We start from the raw sequence: 18,975 nt of genomic DNA on the forward strand, positions 1-18,975 counted from the left end.
AGTCTGTCAGACATTATTTATTACATGCAATATCTCATAATGCATTATAAATAACGGACTGCACGAATCCGTATTAATGTAGGCTTAGAGTCGCATTACCCTGCAGTAAACCTAGGCCACTATATATAATTCATCAGCATAATAAACTAAATCTGAAGTCCAATCTATTTTCCATCTGCCTGTGCTGTCAGGACATTGCTCAGATAGTGGGTTCAAAAGCATTCATCATCTTTGTGTGTGCGGGCATTAATTTAGCATTCAGGAAAATCTAGACAGAACAACCAATATTACATACCAGTCAAACTACAGTTTGTTGGCTTGTGTGTGAGATCTTTGGTCTGGCCTATAGCGCTATACAACAAAAACTGAGCATGATGAAATTTGTGTAAAGAAATCCATCCATCCATCTATTATCCAAGCCGCTTATCCCAACTGGGGTCTGGGGATTCTGGAGCCTATCCCAGCAGTCATTGGACGGCGGGCGGGGAGACGTCCTGGACAGGCCGCCAGTCCGTCACACACACACACATATTCACACCCAGGGATAATTTAGTATGGCCGATTCACCTGACCTACATGTCTTTGGACTGTGGGAGGAAACCAGAGCACCCGGAGGAAACCCACACAGACACAGGGAGAACAAGCAAACTCCACTCAGGACGACCCGGGACGACCCCCGAGGTTGGACTACCCCGGGGTTCGAACCCAGGACCTTGACCGTGCTAACCACTCTGCCACCATGCTGCTGTGTAAAGAAATGAGTTATAGGTAATTACAGAACAGAAATTGCCCACACCAAAAGAAAAAAAAAAACCCTGATGTTAAACAGAAGCCAAAATAATGGCAAGTGTTGAGGGGATTTCATTACCGCCTGCCTCCATGACTTACAGACGAGGCCTTAGTTGTTCTTAACATGCAGGTCATCTGCACACTTGTCAGCATCTCTCTGCCTCAGCAGATTTTGTCCTCATTTCAGTGGGTCATCCACTGCACGTGTACAGATCATATGGGATGATTTCATTCGATTTAATTGGAAATCAAGAAAACGGCTTAGGGACGCACCAAGTGGAAAAACTGGGCCAAACCACTCAGTGGATGATGGGAGAGTTGGGCAGGAGGGGATTGGGGTGGCAGCGCTCTCTCTCTCTCATCCGTCTCTCTCTCCTCTCTCTCTGTCTCTCTCCCCTCTCTCTCGTTCATCTCTGTCTCTCTCACCTCTCGCGTTCTCTCTCTCTCTCTCTCTCTCTCTCTCTCTGTCTCTCTCTCTCTCTCTCTCTCTCTCTCTCTCTCTCTCTCTCTCTCTCTCTCTCTCTCTCTCTCTCTCTCTCTCTCTCTCTCTCTCAGACACACACACACACGTCTATCTGTCTGTCTGTCTGTCTGTGGTTGAATGCTTCACTGCGGGGCGGCCAAGGTTTTCAGTTTTGGGCAAATCCTTCCCATCCAATCGTGACAACTTGGCATCGTTCTGCAGGGATCGAGATTATGTGGTTCAGCTGCCATTCACCCAATGACTTTGTTTGGAATTGTAATCGTGAACTTTGCACGGAAGGGAGGCATGAAATTGGGATGCGTATGACAGAAGGAGTCATTATGTCGTTGTACAACCGAGTTCAGTGTTGAATGACCCCAAAATAACTGCTGCTGTATTTCTCATGAGAAGATGGAAAGACTACACTCGAGATGGTTTTAAATGGTATGAGGTTTTTGACCTCTACATCAACAGTTGTGTGACAGGGTTCAAATAATCAGCCAGAATGACACACTGAAGACAAAGCTTTTCAAAACCATGTCACATTCATTTCTTAAAAATAAAAGATAGTATATGAGAAGCCCAGCACTTATTCTAAATGGCCTTTTCAGGGCCAGTCCACATTGTTAAATAATCCCCCATTTGCAGAGACTGAAAGCAACCATTCAAATTAGGTCTCACTAAAATACACATATTCAAAACAGTGTCAGAATTTTCACTGTGCTTCTCTCTCTGCCCACTGAAACACCACACACACACACGAAAGAGACGTCGGTTTTAGGTGTGTACCTTGCTAGATGAGAAACTCCACAAGTTTCCATCCACCACATGGAAACGTTACATAATAATTTAGTATAATTCATAAAATCTATCAATGTTTTCTTTGCAAACTGAAACATGCCGAGTAAAGGTGATGCCCCTCACTCATCTTATATCATGATAAATGTCTGGTTTTATGTCTCTAACAAATCAGTGGGATACGTTATGGGCCAGATGGCTCATCTACCCACAAACACTACTTATGTGCAATTGAGCAAGGCACTGAAGTACGACTGATTTGCATCTGTACTCTGACCTCACTATAAGTCTCTGTGTATGTCTTTGCAAAAATGCAAATATTCCCTAAATTAAAGACAAATTAAGAGCATTTTTGCTTCATCTCCTAAATTCCAAAGGTAAACTAGAGTCCCTTTCACACCCAGCTTAAGGCTATAAACACACAAGTCCTCCATCAGCCAACTGTTATCCCACAGATGCTGTTGAATGACATGTCTGTCAAGGGTGATGGTATAAAATGCTCTCCACCCATAGTAATGGCACAACATAACATGACAGAAGTTACAACCTGTAATGCCTGATGGCGTTATAGCCCTCTTATGCCTGCTCCTTGTCCAACTGGATTATTACTGATGACCTGCAGCCGTCCTTTCTTAGCCACGGCGGGTCCTGGTAATGCCACATTAAGCTTATCCTTCACACATGCAGTCATTGTTTAAAGTCTCTGCCATCATGGCTCCATGGTTGAAAAACGACATTTGCATCATCAATCTAAGATCTCAGTTAAACCTCGAGGTACGTGAGAAGAAGGGAGAATTTTAAGAAATAGCAAAAGCATGTTGGAAAAAAAAAGAGGGATGATGTAGGTTCCCTATATGATGGAGATGTAAGTTTATCAATATTTATATCTTAGTTCAGTTTTTATTGAATAATTCAAGTAATCAGTTTATTTGGTTAAATAGACAAACTTTGATGAAATTGTGATTAAATGAGTCAATAATTGTCACATTTAAGTGAATAAATTGTTTATTGTGTAACTGGGTTTTCAACGATATCACGAGAGCGAGTTCCGGTTAGGAAGGAGATGGAAACGGGGATATTTGATGGGGAATTCATCCCTACTGTGCCATTTCCCATCTGTCCCACATGGCCGATTGAGCCGCCTGTGGTGGATTTAGTGGTATTAGAGGGATTTTGTAAAGATAGAAATGGTGCGAGTGAGGCTCATCTGAGTCATATTACCAAGGTGTATTTTGAATCTTTGCAACTGTACGAAGACGGGTGTAAAGCTCCTCAGAGTGGTTGCACAACAACAGTTTTTAATCTTATCTAACTGCGAACTAACACTTCAAAAAGGAAAAGCAGGTCACCTGTATGAGATGCCAGCCTCAGGGACAGCACTACACAGCGGACCAATGAAAGGGCAGCTGGACAAGCGATTTTACAGATTCAAGATCAGCTCTTATCCCATTTCATAACACTCTCATAACAGAGAGGTTGACTTTCATATAGATGAGACTTTCTCTATTACAGTATTTCACAGTCACTCGAGTAAGAGGTGAATAGGTCATTTAGATTAGTATTTTCCTTGATCAGGGCTAGTGCTGGGGATATGAATTATCATGATATTACAATATCCCAATTTCCTCCCGATACAATGCTACTGAAAGATGATGATGGATAATATTGATAGTATTGCCGGCCCTAGTTCCGGATCGTTCAGGGGTAGATATGGAGTGAATGGGGAAGTGTGCTGCCTTCAAATGGGGTCGTGTTCACCACGTTCACGAGAAGAGTCCACATGAACGTCCCCCTCTTGTGGTATTTACAACTTCAGAAGGGGAAATTTCCTGAAAGCTCTGAGTTCACGAGTTGTGACGTATTGTTGACGTTTTCAGAAATAGCGGCGGCCATATGGAGGTTCGTTTTTCGGTGGGTAAATTAACGTATTGTAATTTTAGTCATATAGAGTTTTTCTTAGTACTTTTATATGTCTGAGGAAAATGCGCTATACAACCAGAGTTTTTAGCTACACTGAGTAACGGTTAAACTTCCGTCACCTTTGTCGTCTAATTTGTTATTCCTCCACATGATGTTGAAATACAAATTAAGTCCATATTTCCTGGCATTGGCGGCGCCAGCAAATTTTTATTGGGGGTGCTCAGTCGGAGCTTGACTATTAATTGGGGGTGCTACTGAACTGTGGATATACCAGTATACGCACGCACGACCAAACGCAATCACACATGTTAAGAGTGGCTAATAATCCCAGCAAACAAAAAATGTCACCAGCAAGTCCCCTAAAGGTCCTCTCCGAACATCCGTTAAATGTCATTGTGTAGGGTTTTCATTACGTCCCGGCAACGTTATTGCGGGATGTTTCGAGGACAATACAGGAATGTTATTAGGGGCAAGTCTTCTAGACATCCCCTGGACCTTATTGTGGGATTACAGGGATGTTAGGGGAAAGTCTTCCAGATGTCCCCTGGACGTTATTGTGGGATTAAAGGGATGTTAGGGGAAAGTCTTCTTGATGTCACAGGGACGTTATTGAGGACATTACGGGGTCGTTAGGAAAGTCTTGTAGATATCCCCGTGACATTACTGTGGGATGTCCCGAGGACATTACAGGGACGTTGGGGGAAAGTCTTTTCGATGTCCCCAGGACGTCGCGGGAACGTTATTGTGGGATTACAGGGACATAAGGGGAAAGTCTTCTAGACGTCCCCGGGACGTCGAGGGGACATTACAGGGACGTTAGGGGAAAAGTCTTCTAGACGTCCCTGGGACGTCATTGTGGGATGTTCAATGGACATTTGGGAAAAGTAATAATGATATTAATATTATTAATAACAACAATGATAATAATTTTATTATTGTCATTATATATCATTATCATTATTGTTGTCCTATTATTGTTATTATTGTCCATTATATCATTATATTGTTAATATATAAAATTTGTGTGTGTGTGTGTGTGCACAAAAGTAAATAAACGTCCTAGGAAAGTCCCATTAACGTTATGCAAGACCAAAATAGGACGTTCTCGATACGTTTTTGAAGGACCAAATGAGAACGTTACCCCAGGGACCAAATGGAAACGTTCCCCGGACGTCACCTTTACGTCACACACAGAACGTCGCACCACGACCAAACAAGACCTTTTACGGACGTCAAAAACGTCCCGCTACCGTCCCTCAGAGAACGTTGTGGTGGGGACCAGTGGGGGGCGTTATAAATGTCCTGTAAACGTCCCACGGACGTCCCCCCCCCCCCCCAGATGAGCAATACAAAGTACGACAGAATCAGACTCAAGCTCAAAACAGCACGGGCACCCCCGCTGGGCAGGGGAAAAGCGCGGCCGCGCAGTGCTGTTGACCAGCCAGGAACATTTTATCAGCCTCCTCGGCCAGAGCACGACAGTCAGTGGTGGCGGTGTTGGCTAAAGCAGCCCCTACCTGAGAAGGCATCTGTCGCAGACACAGTTGGACGAAGAGGAAGTCGGGGTTGTTCTCGCCCAGGAGATCCAGCATCCTGTCCATAAGTTCATACAGCTTACCGTCACCGAGGCCTTGTAGAGAGAAAAGCCGGCTGGCCCGCTCAGCATCAGAGAGTTCAAAAGTTTTCAACAGGTGAGGCTTGGGTGTCTCGTATTTATCCTGCTGCGGAGGATTTTTGAGGAGGCTCACCCAGTGGCGCCCCCAAGGGGTGGCCATGGCCACCCTGATTCTATCCCTGGCCCCCCCGCTGGCCCCCCCAGCCACGAGTCGCATATGCAGAATATGCTTCTGATTATGCATAATATGCTTCTATCTGATATTTTACATTAGGTGCTGTTCATGTAAATCAATAATGTATAATTTTCTTAACTCTCATATTGACAGTTTTGAACGAACCTATACAGTATACTATAACAGCATCATAGAATTCCCGAAATTCAGTCATGGCTTTTGGTTTTGGTGTGCTACCCCAAGATTTTCAGTGGCCCCATTTGGCCAACCCCTATGAAAAATTTCTGGGGGCGCCACTGGGCTCACCACTCTGGTTGCTGTTGAACTGCCGAGAACCGACACCAGATAATAGTGTTTTGTGGTGTCCGCGGCGATTTCCCGCAATGCGAACTGTGCTTCTGTCTAGGCGAACGAAGCCGAGGCGGATGACTCCCAGAACTCCAGCGGCTTGAGAGAAACTGCATTAGTTGTGTAATGAAGGTTTGCTAACTCAGACTGTAATTGTATCTGGTTGGGAATACGTGACCACTGTGGTGCATCGGCAAGAATGCAAGTATGTTATCTTCAAAGATTTTATTGATAACAACTAGTGGGTGTGTATGGCTCTACAAAGAGAGAAACAGTAGAATTATTACTTCTGCATTACCAACCTATTTCTTAAACGTGAATATATTCAACTACTACAAATTCCCTCCCTAGTGTACTGCCATTAACAGAGTCAATGAAACACGATATTGTAGCGAATTCGGGGGACAACGCAACCACAGGAACTGCCGCGGCCGGGAAGCGAACCCGTACCGCCCGCACCGCAGGAGGCATCGCTAACCGCTCGACTGAAGGGTCAGACTCGCGAGCCAGCGGCCAGCGTGTCTTCTTATCCATGCACGTTACAATATGCACTGCATCATTAACTACAAAACAGCACAACGTTGTGGCGTATTGAGGCACAACAGATTGCACGCTAAGTATAGTTAGCCTACTGCGATGCAGTAGCAATTAGCACATATCAATACGATAGTTTCGGTTAGGCCTCACACATATTACAGATTAACTGTCTGTCATTAGGTTTCGCATATGTGACGTTTCGTTTACTCTTCCCTACAAAATTACATCAGCTAATTAGTAAGTTGGCATCGTGATACAGTAAATACCGGCGTGGCTAACAGCATAGCTAGCACCAACGTGGGCAACTGTATCTTAAAACGACTAGTGGCAACGTCTACTTACGATTTGCTGCACGCACACACACTTTAGAATGGGAAGAGCTCCATAATTGGCTTGAAAGAATATTTGTAAAGTCCTTCTCGAATTCTCCAACTCCTCATGGCCACCTGATAGCCCGTTGTGTCGCCTCCCTCCCCTCAAGTTTCCTTTGTCATCCGATCCAAAAACAAGGGCGCTGATTGGCTGATCCCCACCACCCCACCAAGTTACCGAACAACTATGAACGAGTCCTTCATCACAAGTCGTCATGTTCACAAAGAGTTGTCTCTGGAAACGCCTACCACACAAACGTCGGGGTCGAGAATTTAGGAATTGCAAGAAAGTAGAGACGTACAATTTCTCTCGTTGACTACACGGACGCGTATCATTGATTTTTTTCGTACAAAACAACAGCGAGGGCAACATGGCGCGGCTCCAACGACCATAGCCGTAGCTCCAACCCCTCGACCCGGAAACACTTTCTTAAAGCGACCGTGTCTACCTAACGCAGAACATCAACCCATTATGTTGACTTATGTCCATAGAGTACGCTACACCGGTGTGGGTTCCATTTCTGTTCGGGTACAATGTCGACTTTATAGTTATTTAGCTGTGTGTTTTTTACAATCCACGTTGACATAGAGTTGGTTAGTAAAGGTGCGAGGGCCGAAGGGCCAAGCTGCGTCTAACGTCAATCTACTGTTTCCCGCTGTTCCTAAACTGAACTAACCCCTACCCAAGCCCCTACCCAATCATAATGAGTGAAGTAGTGACGTCATCTGTACTCGCTGGACCCCGAGCACATCCGGTAGGGCGAGTAGATCAAGCACCGACACCGGCTCCCTAGTAAGCGATGGGTGCACAGTTTATAGAATAAAGAATAATTTACAGAATATAAATGAAGAATAATGCTGAAGCATGAGAACAACTGTTATATGGCAATACCTGGCCTAGTAATAGAGCGCCATTATAAGACAGTCACTCACCGTTAGACGTCTTCATAGAAGAACAATGCGTCTGTTATTTTGATTGTTGGCAAAGGCGTCGACGATTTTAGAGCCTACAAAAAGACTCACTGGCCGTCGCCCGCTGCGGGGTTCGATCTGAGGTTGTACTGCACCACGACGCGACATCGCTAACAGCTCGACTAAAGGGGGTCGATTCCCTGGCGATCGGCCAGTGAGTCTTTTTGTAGGTTACAGTAGTCACCTTCTCCCGGCAGCGCGCCTTCGCGCTTTGTTATTCCCACACTCCGAAGAGACTCCCGAGGATCTGCGCGCTTCCGGACACTTCCGGATCCCACCGCTGCCACCAATGTAACCGAGCATATTTTCCGCCCGCTGCGGGGTTCGATCAAAAGCTGTACTTCACCACGAGGCGACATCGCTAGCCGCTCGGGGGGCCAACCCCCCCCCAACCCCAGCGCTCGGCCAGGGGGTCTTTTTTGTAGGGTACAATTTTATCAGTGTTCAAATCTTTTGTCCTCCTGGTGTTTATGGCCAACAATGCCCGGTTACGGTTCCTACTTCATTTTGAATTCCGTCCATGCCTCCACTGACAAAGTTATTTCGCCAGTTTTGGAAGCCGGTGATGGTGAACGATGACCAGGAATGAAATCTGTGCTGACCTGGTCGTAAAAAATCCCTGCATGCAAAACAAAAAGCTGCATCTTTGGTGACGCTATATCCCAGCCAGACATATTGCTCGAACCCCAGCTCCTATTCAAACTCCACTGCTGAGTCCCAAACGTCTGTGACCGCTATGCTTTAATTCTTGGCCCTTCCTGTGGGTGTTGGCTAACATCCACGTTAGGATCCACGTTGGCTGGCCGTAGCATCGTCAAACTGATCCTCCCCCTGCGCTAGCTGATCTCCCGTCTCTAACCCTGTTTCAATGAGACTCGCTATCAACTGCTGCGAGTTGATCGTCCACAAAACGTGGCCGTTTGGTGACCAAGAAACTATCCATTTCGGACGATACTGGTCACTGACTTCTGCGTTGAGAATGCGCCTTCAGTCATTAAACAAACCCAACCGGCCATTAGTTAGCCAACACCTGCTATTTTAAGCGCGACCACTAAAATGCATGGGGGTGCTAGCGAAAGTACCGTAAATAATGTATTAATCTATTCATAGTGTAGCCGGTTATTTTCTTGCCCGGTGCGGGATTCGATACGAGGTGTACTGCACCACAAGGCGACATCACTAACCGCTCAGCTAAAAGGTCAGACTCGTTAGCTAGGGGCTAACGTGTCTTGTTAGTAGTTTACAATAGGATCAGACTGGTCAAGTCAATTTTATTTGTGATATTGGCCCAATATCACCATTACAAATCCTATTAATATATGACCAGATAATGTCACACAGTCGAACAATTAATTTAATTTACAATTAATGTATATTTTAAATTGATTTATTAATTTATTTTGTAACTTCTCCACACATTTTATTTTTTTCACTGAATAACATTAATTGTTCGACTGTTGTGACGATCAGACAATGTCACACAGTCGAACAATTAATTCAATTAGTTTAATTTACAATTAATTTTATTAATGCCTGCGATGGAATGGCGACCTGTCAAGGGTGTTTCCCCGCCTTCTGCTCACTGAGCACTGGGATAGTCTCCAGCATCCCGCGACCCTCACCAGGATAAGCGGCCTGGAAAATGAATGAATGAATGAATGAATTTATTAATATATTTTGTAATTTCTTCACACATTTCATTTTTTTCACTGAATAAAATTAATTGTTCGACTGCGTGACAACCAGGTAACGTCAAACAATTAATTTAATGTCAAACAATTAATTTATTCAATGTCACAAAGTCGAACAATTAATTTTATTCAGTGAAAAAAATGAAATGTGTGAAGAAATTACAAAATTCCTTGGGGGTGTTACGGCCTTTCTTGGGGGGGGGGCTTAAGCCCCTCTAAGTCCCCCCCAGCGCCGCCTCTGTGAAGTGAAGAATGACAAGAAAACGACAAGGGGTCTTATGGCATCCATGTTGCCTAGGTAACCGCGAGCAGTAGATACGGAAGTAGAAGGTGCTTGGAATACCACCGAATAAGTCAGTGTGTGAACGGTAGCAGTGTTTTAGCAGGGAAACAAAGGGAAGCATTTATATCAGTTTTTTTAAGAAATAAGGTAGATATTGTAAACTACTAATAAGACCCGTTAGCCACGGGTCTGACTCTTTAGCCGAGTGGTTAGCGATGTCGCCTTGTGGTGCAGTACACGCCGTAGCGAATCCCGCACCGGGCAAAAAAATAACCGGTTACACTACGAATTTCAGAAACGTCAGAGATGACTGCTCTGAGACCCCTACTTTAAATGGTAGTCCGCATTTAAAAAGAATGCCAGACAGGATTCAGTGTTGACTGGGAAAACAAGAGTAATGATAAAATCAAGAATGGATAATCAAAAAAACAAAACAAAGGACAAAGAGGGACAAAACTGAATACGGCCCACCGGAGGAGTTAGATGTGCTAGTTGGCCTACAGATCCTCCTCAATCCAATACACCTTTGAGAACAAAGCTAAAGGGCCCTTACGCTGCTCTCCCCGAGCGATCCTGACACCGGCGGATGTAAAGAGCCAGCGTGGCCTCAGAAGGCTCAGCGTACGTCACTATCACATGACGAAAGGCCTGCGTTCTCATACACCAGAGGGAAGCGACACTGTATCATCATGGAGCCTGAGGTCACAGTCAGGATAAGAGCAGGATACCATCGTGTGTTTTTACAAGATAATTGTCCACTGGAGGACGTTTATCTTGTCTTATCTTGTCTATGTCTTGTTCCCTTTAATGACACTAATCTCTTCCTTTTCGTTTCGTTCCCCTTCTATCATGGTGTCCATTGTAGTAATGGTGGTGGTAGTAGTAGCAGTTCCCTATTTGCCATCTAAAATCTAAAAGTCAATGACTCATGGAGATTTCTCTTATAAGGTGTTGATTGTAGAAACGCTGGTTATTTAGCTATTATTTTGAAAGTGTTTCTTTTGTGTTCTATGAATTCGACTTGGCTATTTGAGTTGACAATAACCAGACATACTGTGCACACAAAAATAAATAATAATAAAAAAATAGTAATAATAATTTTATCTATATAGCACTTTTCAAAAAAAATGTTACAAATTGTTTGCCTCTTGAATTTTGCATATTTTGTCTTTCAAGAAGATTTAAAGTCTCCACAAAAAATGATATGGATGCAAAGAAAATCTTGAAAAGTTTGGGTATGATACTAAAAAAGGGAATATTGTGCTTGAGTACTCGTGTGTCTTTTGTTGCATGAACCGAATTGCAGACTGTGTGAAAAAGAGATTCACAAAAATGGTCAGTATTTCAGTTGGGACTCAAACTGCACCGAGAGACAGTTTCGCACAAGACACAAAAAAATGTCAATGAGCCTGGACCCAAGGCTGGACACAAACATATTGTTATTTGAATCCAGAATCTAGATCTGAAAATACCTTAACCCCCTACAGTTCAGTACCACTGATGCAGGTGTTCGCTGTGTTCATAAACAAATCCATATCATATTGAGTTTTTAATCTGAATTCAGCCACATCACAGTGCCTCATGCTTTTCATGATCTCCTCTTTTGATATTATATATATACTATATATATAGCGTTTTTTTCCAAAACTGCCAATGGTGTTATAAGTACTCAACTAATGAGAAGCGGAATATCAAGATACAGGAAACATTTTTTTCCTGTATCCATGTTGATATCTATCTATATATATGTGTGTATATATATATATATATGTGTGTGTGTGTGTATATATATATATATATATATATATATATAATCCAGTGAGTCAAGTATTATTTTGCTCATTTGTTGAGCAATTTCCCTACTGTTGAGTGGTTCTTTTTAAGTTTTATATATATATATATATATATATATATATATATATATATACACTGTGTATGGGAGTGTGACATTTTAGGGACAACAGTAAAGCTCTTAATACCTCTGAAAGGAGCACGTCCTTACTCGATTACAGTCAACATTCATACTGCAGACGGTCATCCCCCAGGTTTATGTAAATGAGAAATACCATTATGAAAGATCAGCGGTTGCATAACCTTGGTGTTTTCATGAGAAACGTTAAGTCAACTGTTTGGATTTGAATACTTTGAATTGGGACTCCAAATCCTTTTCTCAAAAGTTCTTACACAATTCCAAAACTTCACTCAACCAAATAGATTTGGTACTTGTTTGCCAAGTTTTACCTTGCCGAGTTTCATAATGGATACGGTTTAGGCCAGTGGCCTTCAACCGTGTGCTATTCAGAGTAACATGGGACACAAATCTATATTCCAGCAAAGCTCTATACCAGCTCATTTAGTTTCCCTTACTTTAAGATTTGCAAATTTGTACATTCAGCTTGTGTGACTTTTGATTGCAATGAAAATATGTATACATGTCAACAACACATTGGAAACCACTGGTCAGGCTAATGAACGCACATGGCCTCATTCCATGTAATATCATCTTGGATGCTGGTGCCCTCATGTGGACACATCATGCTCTTAAAAGTAGTGGTTTTCAAACAGGTCCTCAGTGACCCACAGTACTGCTGATTTTCCATTCTGACAGATAATGTTTTCGACTGTTCTCTTAGATCTACTACACGTCGACATTGTAAAAATCAATTATGCAAAATATCTCAAAACAAGAGATTGTGAGAGGTTCATTATACCTCACATTAGGAATACTACTACTACTATGGGTTTTTTTTCTTTCCAATTCCTTATTAAACATATAGACATGAGAAAAACCAAGCTTCAGGCTCCTGGGCATATGATCAAAGTACAAATGACAGCCAAAACAACAATTACCACTTAAACCAACTTTATTTATAACAACGGGGGGGACCAGCTCTACTGAGGGGGCTGCTGTTGATCTGGCATGCTCCTGATGATGTCAGAATCGCCTGGAGGAGGAGAGACAGCTGGGTTAGTCAGATGTACAATTTAAATCTACATTCAAAACAAGCCATGGATATTTAATTTCTCCTTTTTGTCGAAGCTGCCTTTCAACAAAATATGAAGTCTCTAATATAAGGGGAAATGTACCCAGCAGAGCACAAATGAACTCGCCGAAGAATACGGCCAGTTCAAAGGAGTGCTCCAACTGGCTCTCATCTCGCGAACCACTAGTCCTGAAATGGACCACCTTTCCGAGCAGACCCAACAGGCGCAAAAATTCGCATAGCGGGAATGACCGCAAAGCAAGCACAAAATATGTCAAACAGAGCAGAAACAAGCGCCGGATGAGGTAGCAATTACATAAAGAGCATTAAAGACTTATCGCCATTTATGCCAATTCAGAGATTACACTTATTTGATAACCGGATCTCACGCTGATAAATAGCAACTTTCTAGTGCTGGGCTGTATGACCGAAAAATTCCATCCCCGTATTTTGTAAGATTCTGGCGGTTTCACTCTATTTTTTTCCTTTATATAGATTTATAGTGGCTTATTCTACTGTCAGGAGTACACAGAATATAGAAAACATTTTAGTGTCATCGTGTATACTGAAGGCTTTCTATAGGGTTTGCTTGGCCCCACAAAATGATACAATATGTGAAGGAATCGGAATGCATGAAACACAAAGAAGGTTGAATCAGTTCATCTGGATACAATGTTTATTGACAGTCTGTTAAACATTGTATCCAGATGATTCAACCTTCTTTGATTTTCTTACCTGGATTATTGAGCATGTCTAAAGACAATGCATGAAACGGTAGCAGAATTTTATTGTGTAAACCGCAATGTAGTAAAAACAGAACTTAAAAATAAACAGATATGCTAACAACTTTAACATTGCTACAAAATATTTTAAGATAGTTGTATAAACACTGCAAACTGACCGAAAATGCTCAAAGTATTTTGAAAGGAATATTTCTCAAGCATTCTATTGCACAAGTCAGAAACAAGCCTAATATTAATTAACACTATGTTATCCTTTAAGCCAAGGTATTTAAGTATTAAAATTGCAGTTGCTCAGTGACAATTCCCCTGGTTCTCGGGAGCAGGGCAGGCATTTGATGTCTCCGTGCCTGGTGGTTTCCTTATCTCAGGCATCCCAGTTTGAGTGGAAGCTGCTGGGCATTTTTCTTTGGCATGTAGCCAGACATGAGCTTTTCTGTCCATCTGTCTGTCCTATTCCTGACCCCTTCTCGCTTTGGCAGTGAGGCGCGGGGGGGGGGGCATGCTACAACTGAGATACCATTCGACTACCTCTGATCAGATCAGACAACTGCTGAATTTAAGCATATTACTACGCGAAAGGAAAGAGACCAACCAGGATTCCCTCAGTAGCATCGAGTGAAGAGGTAAGAGCCCAGCGCCGGTATCATATGAATTATGTTATGGCATGAAATCTGGAACAGGTACATCACGTGACCAATTTTCAGGTAGGTAAAAATAAATTATGTTACAAGTCTACAGGTTAAACACCTCTGAAATAAATATTTGACCCCTGAGCAACACGATACCGAATCATTTGAGTGTTTGTGAATAAGCATGCAAAATGCGCCCCGACATCGGTGCATTATCAACGCCGCTAATGTGCTCAAAGTATATAAAAAAACATGGCGCAGCCCCTAATTTGGAAGTCTACGAGGTCAGCTAGTTTTTTTTCAAATCAGCATGTGAAATCCTCCCAATAGAGGTGAATTAAAAACTGTTGGGTGGCTTCAAACATAATAGTTCACATTAATTATGCCCGTTCCAGATTTCATGCCGTTACATACTTCCTACGACACCGGTATAGCAGCATATGAAAAATTCCTATCATATGCAAAATTAAAACCGGTATACCGCCCAGCACTATGCAATCACTGATCATCATTCTGAACATAACTCTGGTGACTAGAGATGAGAATACCTTGCGAGAGCAGAGCGACAAAGCTTTGATGTATAACACAAAGGAAACATCGTTTAAAGGATTGTGGTGTTTTAACAACAGCTGAAGACATGAATGTGCCGCAGACAGGCAGGTACCCATGTCAGGTAAACGCAGGTGGCTACTAACCAGGATCAATGATGGCCAGCGTGCACACCCTGTAGTATTTGCCGCAGGCTGTGCCAAGCTCAATGTTGTTGCCGCTGTAGTGGTGGACTCCAGTCTTGGCCAACATAGCGTAGTACTCAATCTCAGATTTCCTGGAGAGGGAGAAATAGTACAACAAAAGATAAAGAAACAACACGGCATACTGAACTTGGAGCACAATGACTGGCGATTGATATACTATACTGACAAGTGTACTTGACAAGGGTGACAGGGGATCTGTTCGAATGCTACAATCCATGTTATTAACCAAAACAAGGAAAACGGTGCACATCAACATGGTTTTTATATTTTATCTGCATTTGCACAACACAAGTAATATATATTTGCTGTCAGTTACAGGGACAAATATTTGGCCAGTAGAATGCAAAGCCATTGTCTTTACATACCCAGAACAAAGATGAATTTCTATTCGTTGCATGTTTCATGTGATGCTTCAAACAAGTCTAGCATCATGTGTGATTGCTGGGATTCAGTGGAACCCATTCACACTGACAACTCTTAAGAAAATACTGTGCCATTACCCATGAAGATTGCTGTGCCATACCCTGAATAATTTTCCAAGGATTTTGAGCCACAGACCTCCTTACACCAAAGGTGATTTGAGTAAAAACCCAAGATTTGAGTTTGGCGTCAAATGGTTAGGCCTATTATCAGCTGTAAACATCCTGTGATACTCTGATCTGTCCCTCCTTGTTCCATCATCTAGGCTCAAGTCTGCAGGCAGCTGTGTCCATCCCATCATGTCTACCAGACTTGGGAATAGCATGTCTGAGGAGCCAAAGCTCATCTACTAGAAACATGATTTTCTGACCCATCTTTTTCTGAGGGTTTTATATTTTCTTAACATCTTCTCTTTCACTTTTTTTTTTGTTGCAAAACTGCATTGTGATGCAACTGAAAAGCAGTTTATTAATACATTTATATTTGAATGAAGAAGGTTGAAATGTGCTGACTGGTGTTCTTTGGCAGAGCACCAAATTTTAACCATTTATTCAAAACTAGATGCTTATCACATCAGATAGCATGCCATTTCCATTTTTAAACATGAGCCTACTGTCTGGACACAAATGATGTACAATCCACAAACTTGGTGTTCTCTCAGTCAAACCCCACCTCCTGTTCCTTCTGTATCGAAGTATTATTGAACCCATCAGGCTGTGCTGTGCCACCTGCTATTTCACCATGCTCACCCTCACCAATAGAAACAAGCTCCTGAAAATCACTAACATATCTTCTAAAATGATTGGTTTCCCCACTCCCAACCTGCCAGCCCTCACTGCCACTGCCACCACTCGCAGAGCGCTGACCATAGCATCCGACTACTGGCACCCCCTCAACCCATGCTTCACCCTCCTCCCCTCTGGCCGCAGACAGACAACCACTCTGGAAGAAAACATGCTTTGGGGGGAGTTTTGTGTCCTCAGCTACCATTGCATTAAATAGTCTGGGCACAGTTCAACAGACTTGTGTTGTTGTGCTCTTCTTGTTTTATACACAGTTTTGTGTGTTACTTGTGTACAGACAAATTTCCTCTATGAAGGACAATGAAGAATGAATCTGTATGAAAAGTCCCTCTGAGTTTGCACTTAGTTTGTCTTTCCACAGAAACAAAGTAGTGACATAGGAAAACATGAGCAAAATCCATAGTTTACCTGTGATACTGTTTGTGTGCAAACAAGATTAGGAATATGCATGAGTGACTTTAGTAAATCCAGACTAATTTTATATCTACCTACAAGACAGTTGGCTCATTTAAGATGCACTAATAGCCACCAATTACTTTCTTTCTCTAACACTTGTGTTCTATCCACAACCCGTATTTAATAGTGGAAACTAGAAGATCAACTTCCTTTCAGTTAGCAGTGCAACAGGTAACTTGCCTGTCCAAAAACCTTTCAACCCAAACGTCATCGAGTACATCACCCCACTATGGGGTTTATCATTTAGGAACAAAATATGTCAGGAACTTTGGTGAGTTCATACCCAAGCCATTACAAAACATGTATTAATTACTCTCAATGTTAAGTCTGTTAGTTTCCAGTAGCTAGAGATGTTATCATACATAGGATATTCTTATGCTTGATGCATCTTCTACACAGCAGTTTCATACAGGCTGACCGAGGTCATATCTGACATTGTGTAGATGCAAATTTAGTTTGAATCATTTCAATATCACAGGGCAGACTATCAGTCATTTTCCACTATGAATATGATCATGTGCTTTTCAATGATAGGTCCATACCTGAATCAATCAATCAGGACTGCCCCACAATATACAGCAAGCAAACCACCTGTCATTCACACACAGGAGGGCTTCTCCAAATAGTGCCAATAGGCATTTCCAGGGCCAATTGCTAGCCTGAATACTTAAGGATTAGAACGTGAACATAAATGTAAAAAATGTAGCCAAAAACAAACCTGCACCACTCTCTGCATCTAGCACAGTTGAAATGAAATATGGCATGGGATATTATTGGGATCATCATTCTGTAAACGTCTGGATCGATTGTTGACACCACACAACCCCACAATCAAAGCTGAAAATGACTGCTGGTATCAAATACAAATATTTTCAAGCCTAATCTTCTATTTTGGCGCCCAACAGTCTACAGGTTGATTGAATAATAATAAATAAAAAACAAAACAAAACAAAAACAGGCCAAATGACACTGTCCCTACACAATTTGTCATGTACCTTAACTATGGGATCAACCTAAAAAACACTTTTTTTTATCTATCTGTGAGCTGCAGCCTTACCAACAATGATTATGATATGTGGTACCTGAGGGCAGGACAGTTGTTAGCCAGGATGACCAGCTTGGCCTTTCCCTGGCGGATCATTTTCTGGGACTGCTTGTATCCTAGCACGTACTTCCCACTCTTCATCACCAACTGGAGACGGGAGTTGATGGACTCCATGGACTTTTTCTGAACATAAGATAAATTATTAAGTTAGTAATGACGTCTATTCATGTTTACTGTATCAAGCACGGCATGCATAGACCACTCAGCAGTCCTGTGATATGACCAATCCAGTGCTGAGACAACACATGACTATGTTAGATTTGCTTTGCCTTTCAATAAACTGAAAACAGGGGCACAACATGATTTCTAATACAAGACAGCAAATGAAAGTTTTTCGACTCTGACAGCGACGGAGGTGAGGAGTTTCTGGGATTTTGGCCGTCAGGCAACCAGTACCAGACGACCCAACGAAGGGCGATCAAACCTCAGCTGATGACCAAGTATCATTTATTAACCCCATGAGTCGGAAAACCATGATTTATTCAGCTGCGAGAAATACCAAGCCCAAATTTGAAGCAACACTGGTCAACTACCAATAGCAAATACTAGCTTCGCACAGATAGCATTGCTTTGGTGATACGACGGCAATAACTACCGATGCGACGGTATTTGTGAGTCATGTCTATAGCCACCTAGTGTGCCGACACAGTTTATGACAGTGGTTTACTTGTAAAGTGAGATAATATGCTTTAGTGTGAAGCTAGCATGCTAGCAGGCCCAGTAGGAAACGTTCCACGTGAAGTATCTTGGCCCGGCCCTGCTAACAGCGTGCACTGAAGGAGGGCCGCTCACCGTTTTCTTGGCGGCCACCATTTTTGCAGTTTAGTCCGACCCGGCCAACCTGAATAACGAAAGGGTGGAGAAAGAAATGTATCGTTAAGCCTCCCGCATGAAGATGTATCGCCAAATTTGCTCTATCTTGTCAAATTTTAATAACAAACCCCGGAGCTCGTCTTACAGTGAGTTAACTCCAATATGGCCTCGGAGAGAAAGGAAGTCCCATGGTGCACTGCGCGTCTATACGCCCCTTCAGGCGCCTGCGGGAACTGCGGGTCTGTGCAGGTTCTCCGATCGCTACAATCCGTTTCTATGAACCCTCCATAGCGACGCTTTAAAGA

At 42.7% G+C, this 18,975-nt stretch overlaps 1 protein-coding gene across 2 annotated transcripts; it reads right to left on the reverse strand.

The window, feature by feature from the left end:
• Positions 1-12,808: 12,808 nt before the first annotated feature.
• Positions 12,809-18,921, reverse strand: rpl30 (ribosomal protein L30). 2 transcript variants are annotated; one of them, XM_056298354.1, is made up of 5 exons: positions 18,816-18,921; positions 18,650-18,698; positions 17,835-17,980; positions 15,014-15,144; positions 12,809-12,907 (listed from the first exon to the last, which is right to left on the reverse strand). In XM_056298354.1, the coding sequence occupies exons 2-5, from the start codon at positions 18,668-18,670 to the stop codon at positions 12,855-12,857; spliced, it is 351 nt and encodes a 116-aa protein (XP_056154329.1). In that variant the 5' UTR covers positions 18,671-18,698; positions 18,816-18,921; the 3' UTR covers positions 12,809-12,854. The 2 variants fall into 2 exon arrangements, with proteins under 2 accessions (XP_056154329.1, XP_056154330.1); XM_056298355.1 differs by having other exon boundaries at positions 18,799-18,829.
• Between the last annotated feature and the right edge of the window lie 54 nt (positions 18,922-18,975).

The sequence above is a fragment of the Lampris incognitus genome, chromosome 18, assembly GCF_029633865.1.
Source record: "Lampris incognitus isolate fLamInc1 chromosome 18, fLamInc1.hap2, whole genome shotgun sequence".
Lineage (NCBI taxonomy): Eukaryota > Metazoa > Chordata > Actinopteri > Lampriformes > Lampridae > Lampris > Lampris incognitus.

What these genes read in the sequence shown, in the direction of transcription:
- rpl30 (XM_056298354.1), bottom strand. Translation starts at nt 18,670, where the DNA reads ATGGTGGCCGCCAAGAAAACG. An exon ending in AACAACTGTCCTGCCCTCAG is followed by an intron (nt 15,145 to 17,834) that starts GTACCACATATC and finishes CTCCCTCTCCAG; the next exon opens with GAAATCTGAGATTGAGTACT. An exon ending in GCTGGCCATCATTGATCCTG is followed by an intron (nt 12,908 to 15,013) that starts GTTAGTAGCCAC and finishes CTCCTCCTCCAG; the next exon opens with GCGATTCTGACATCATCAGG.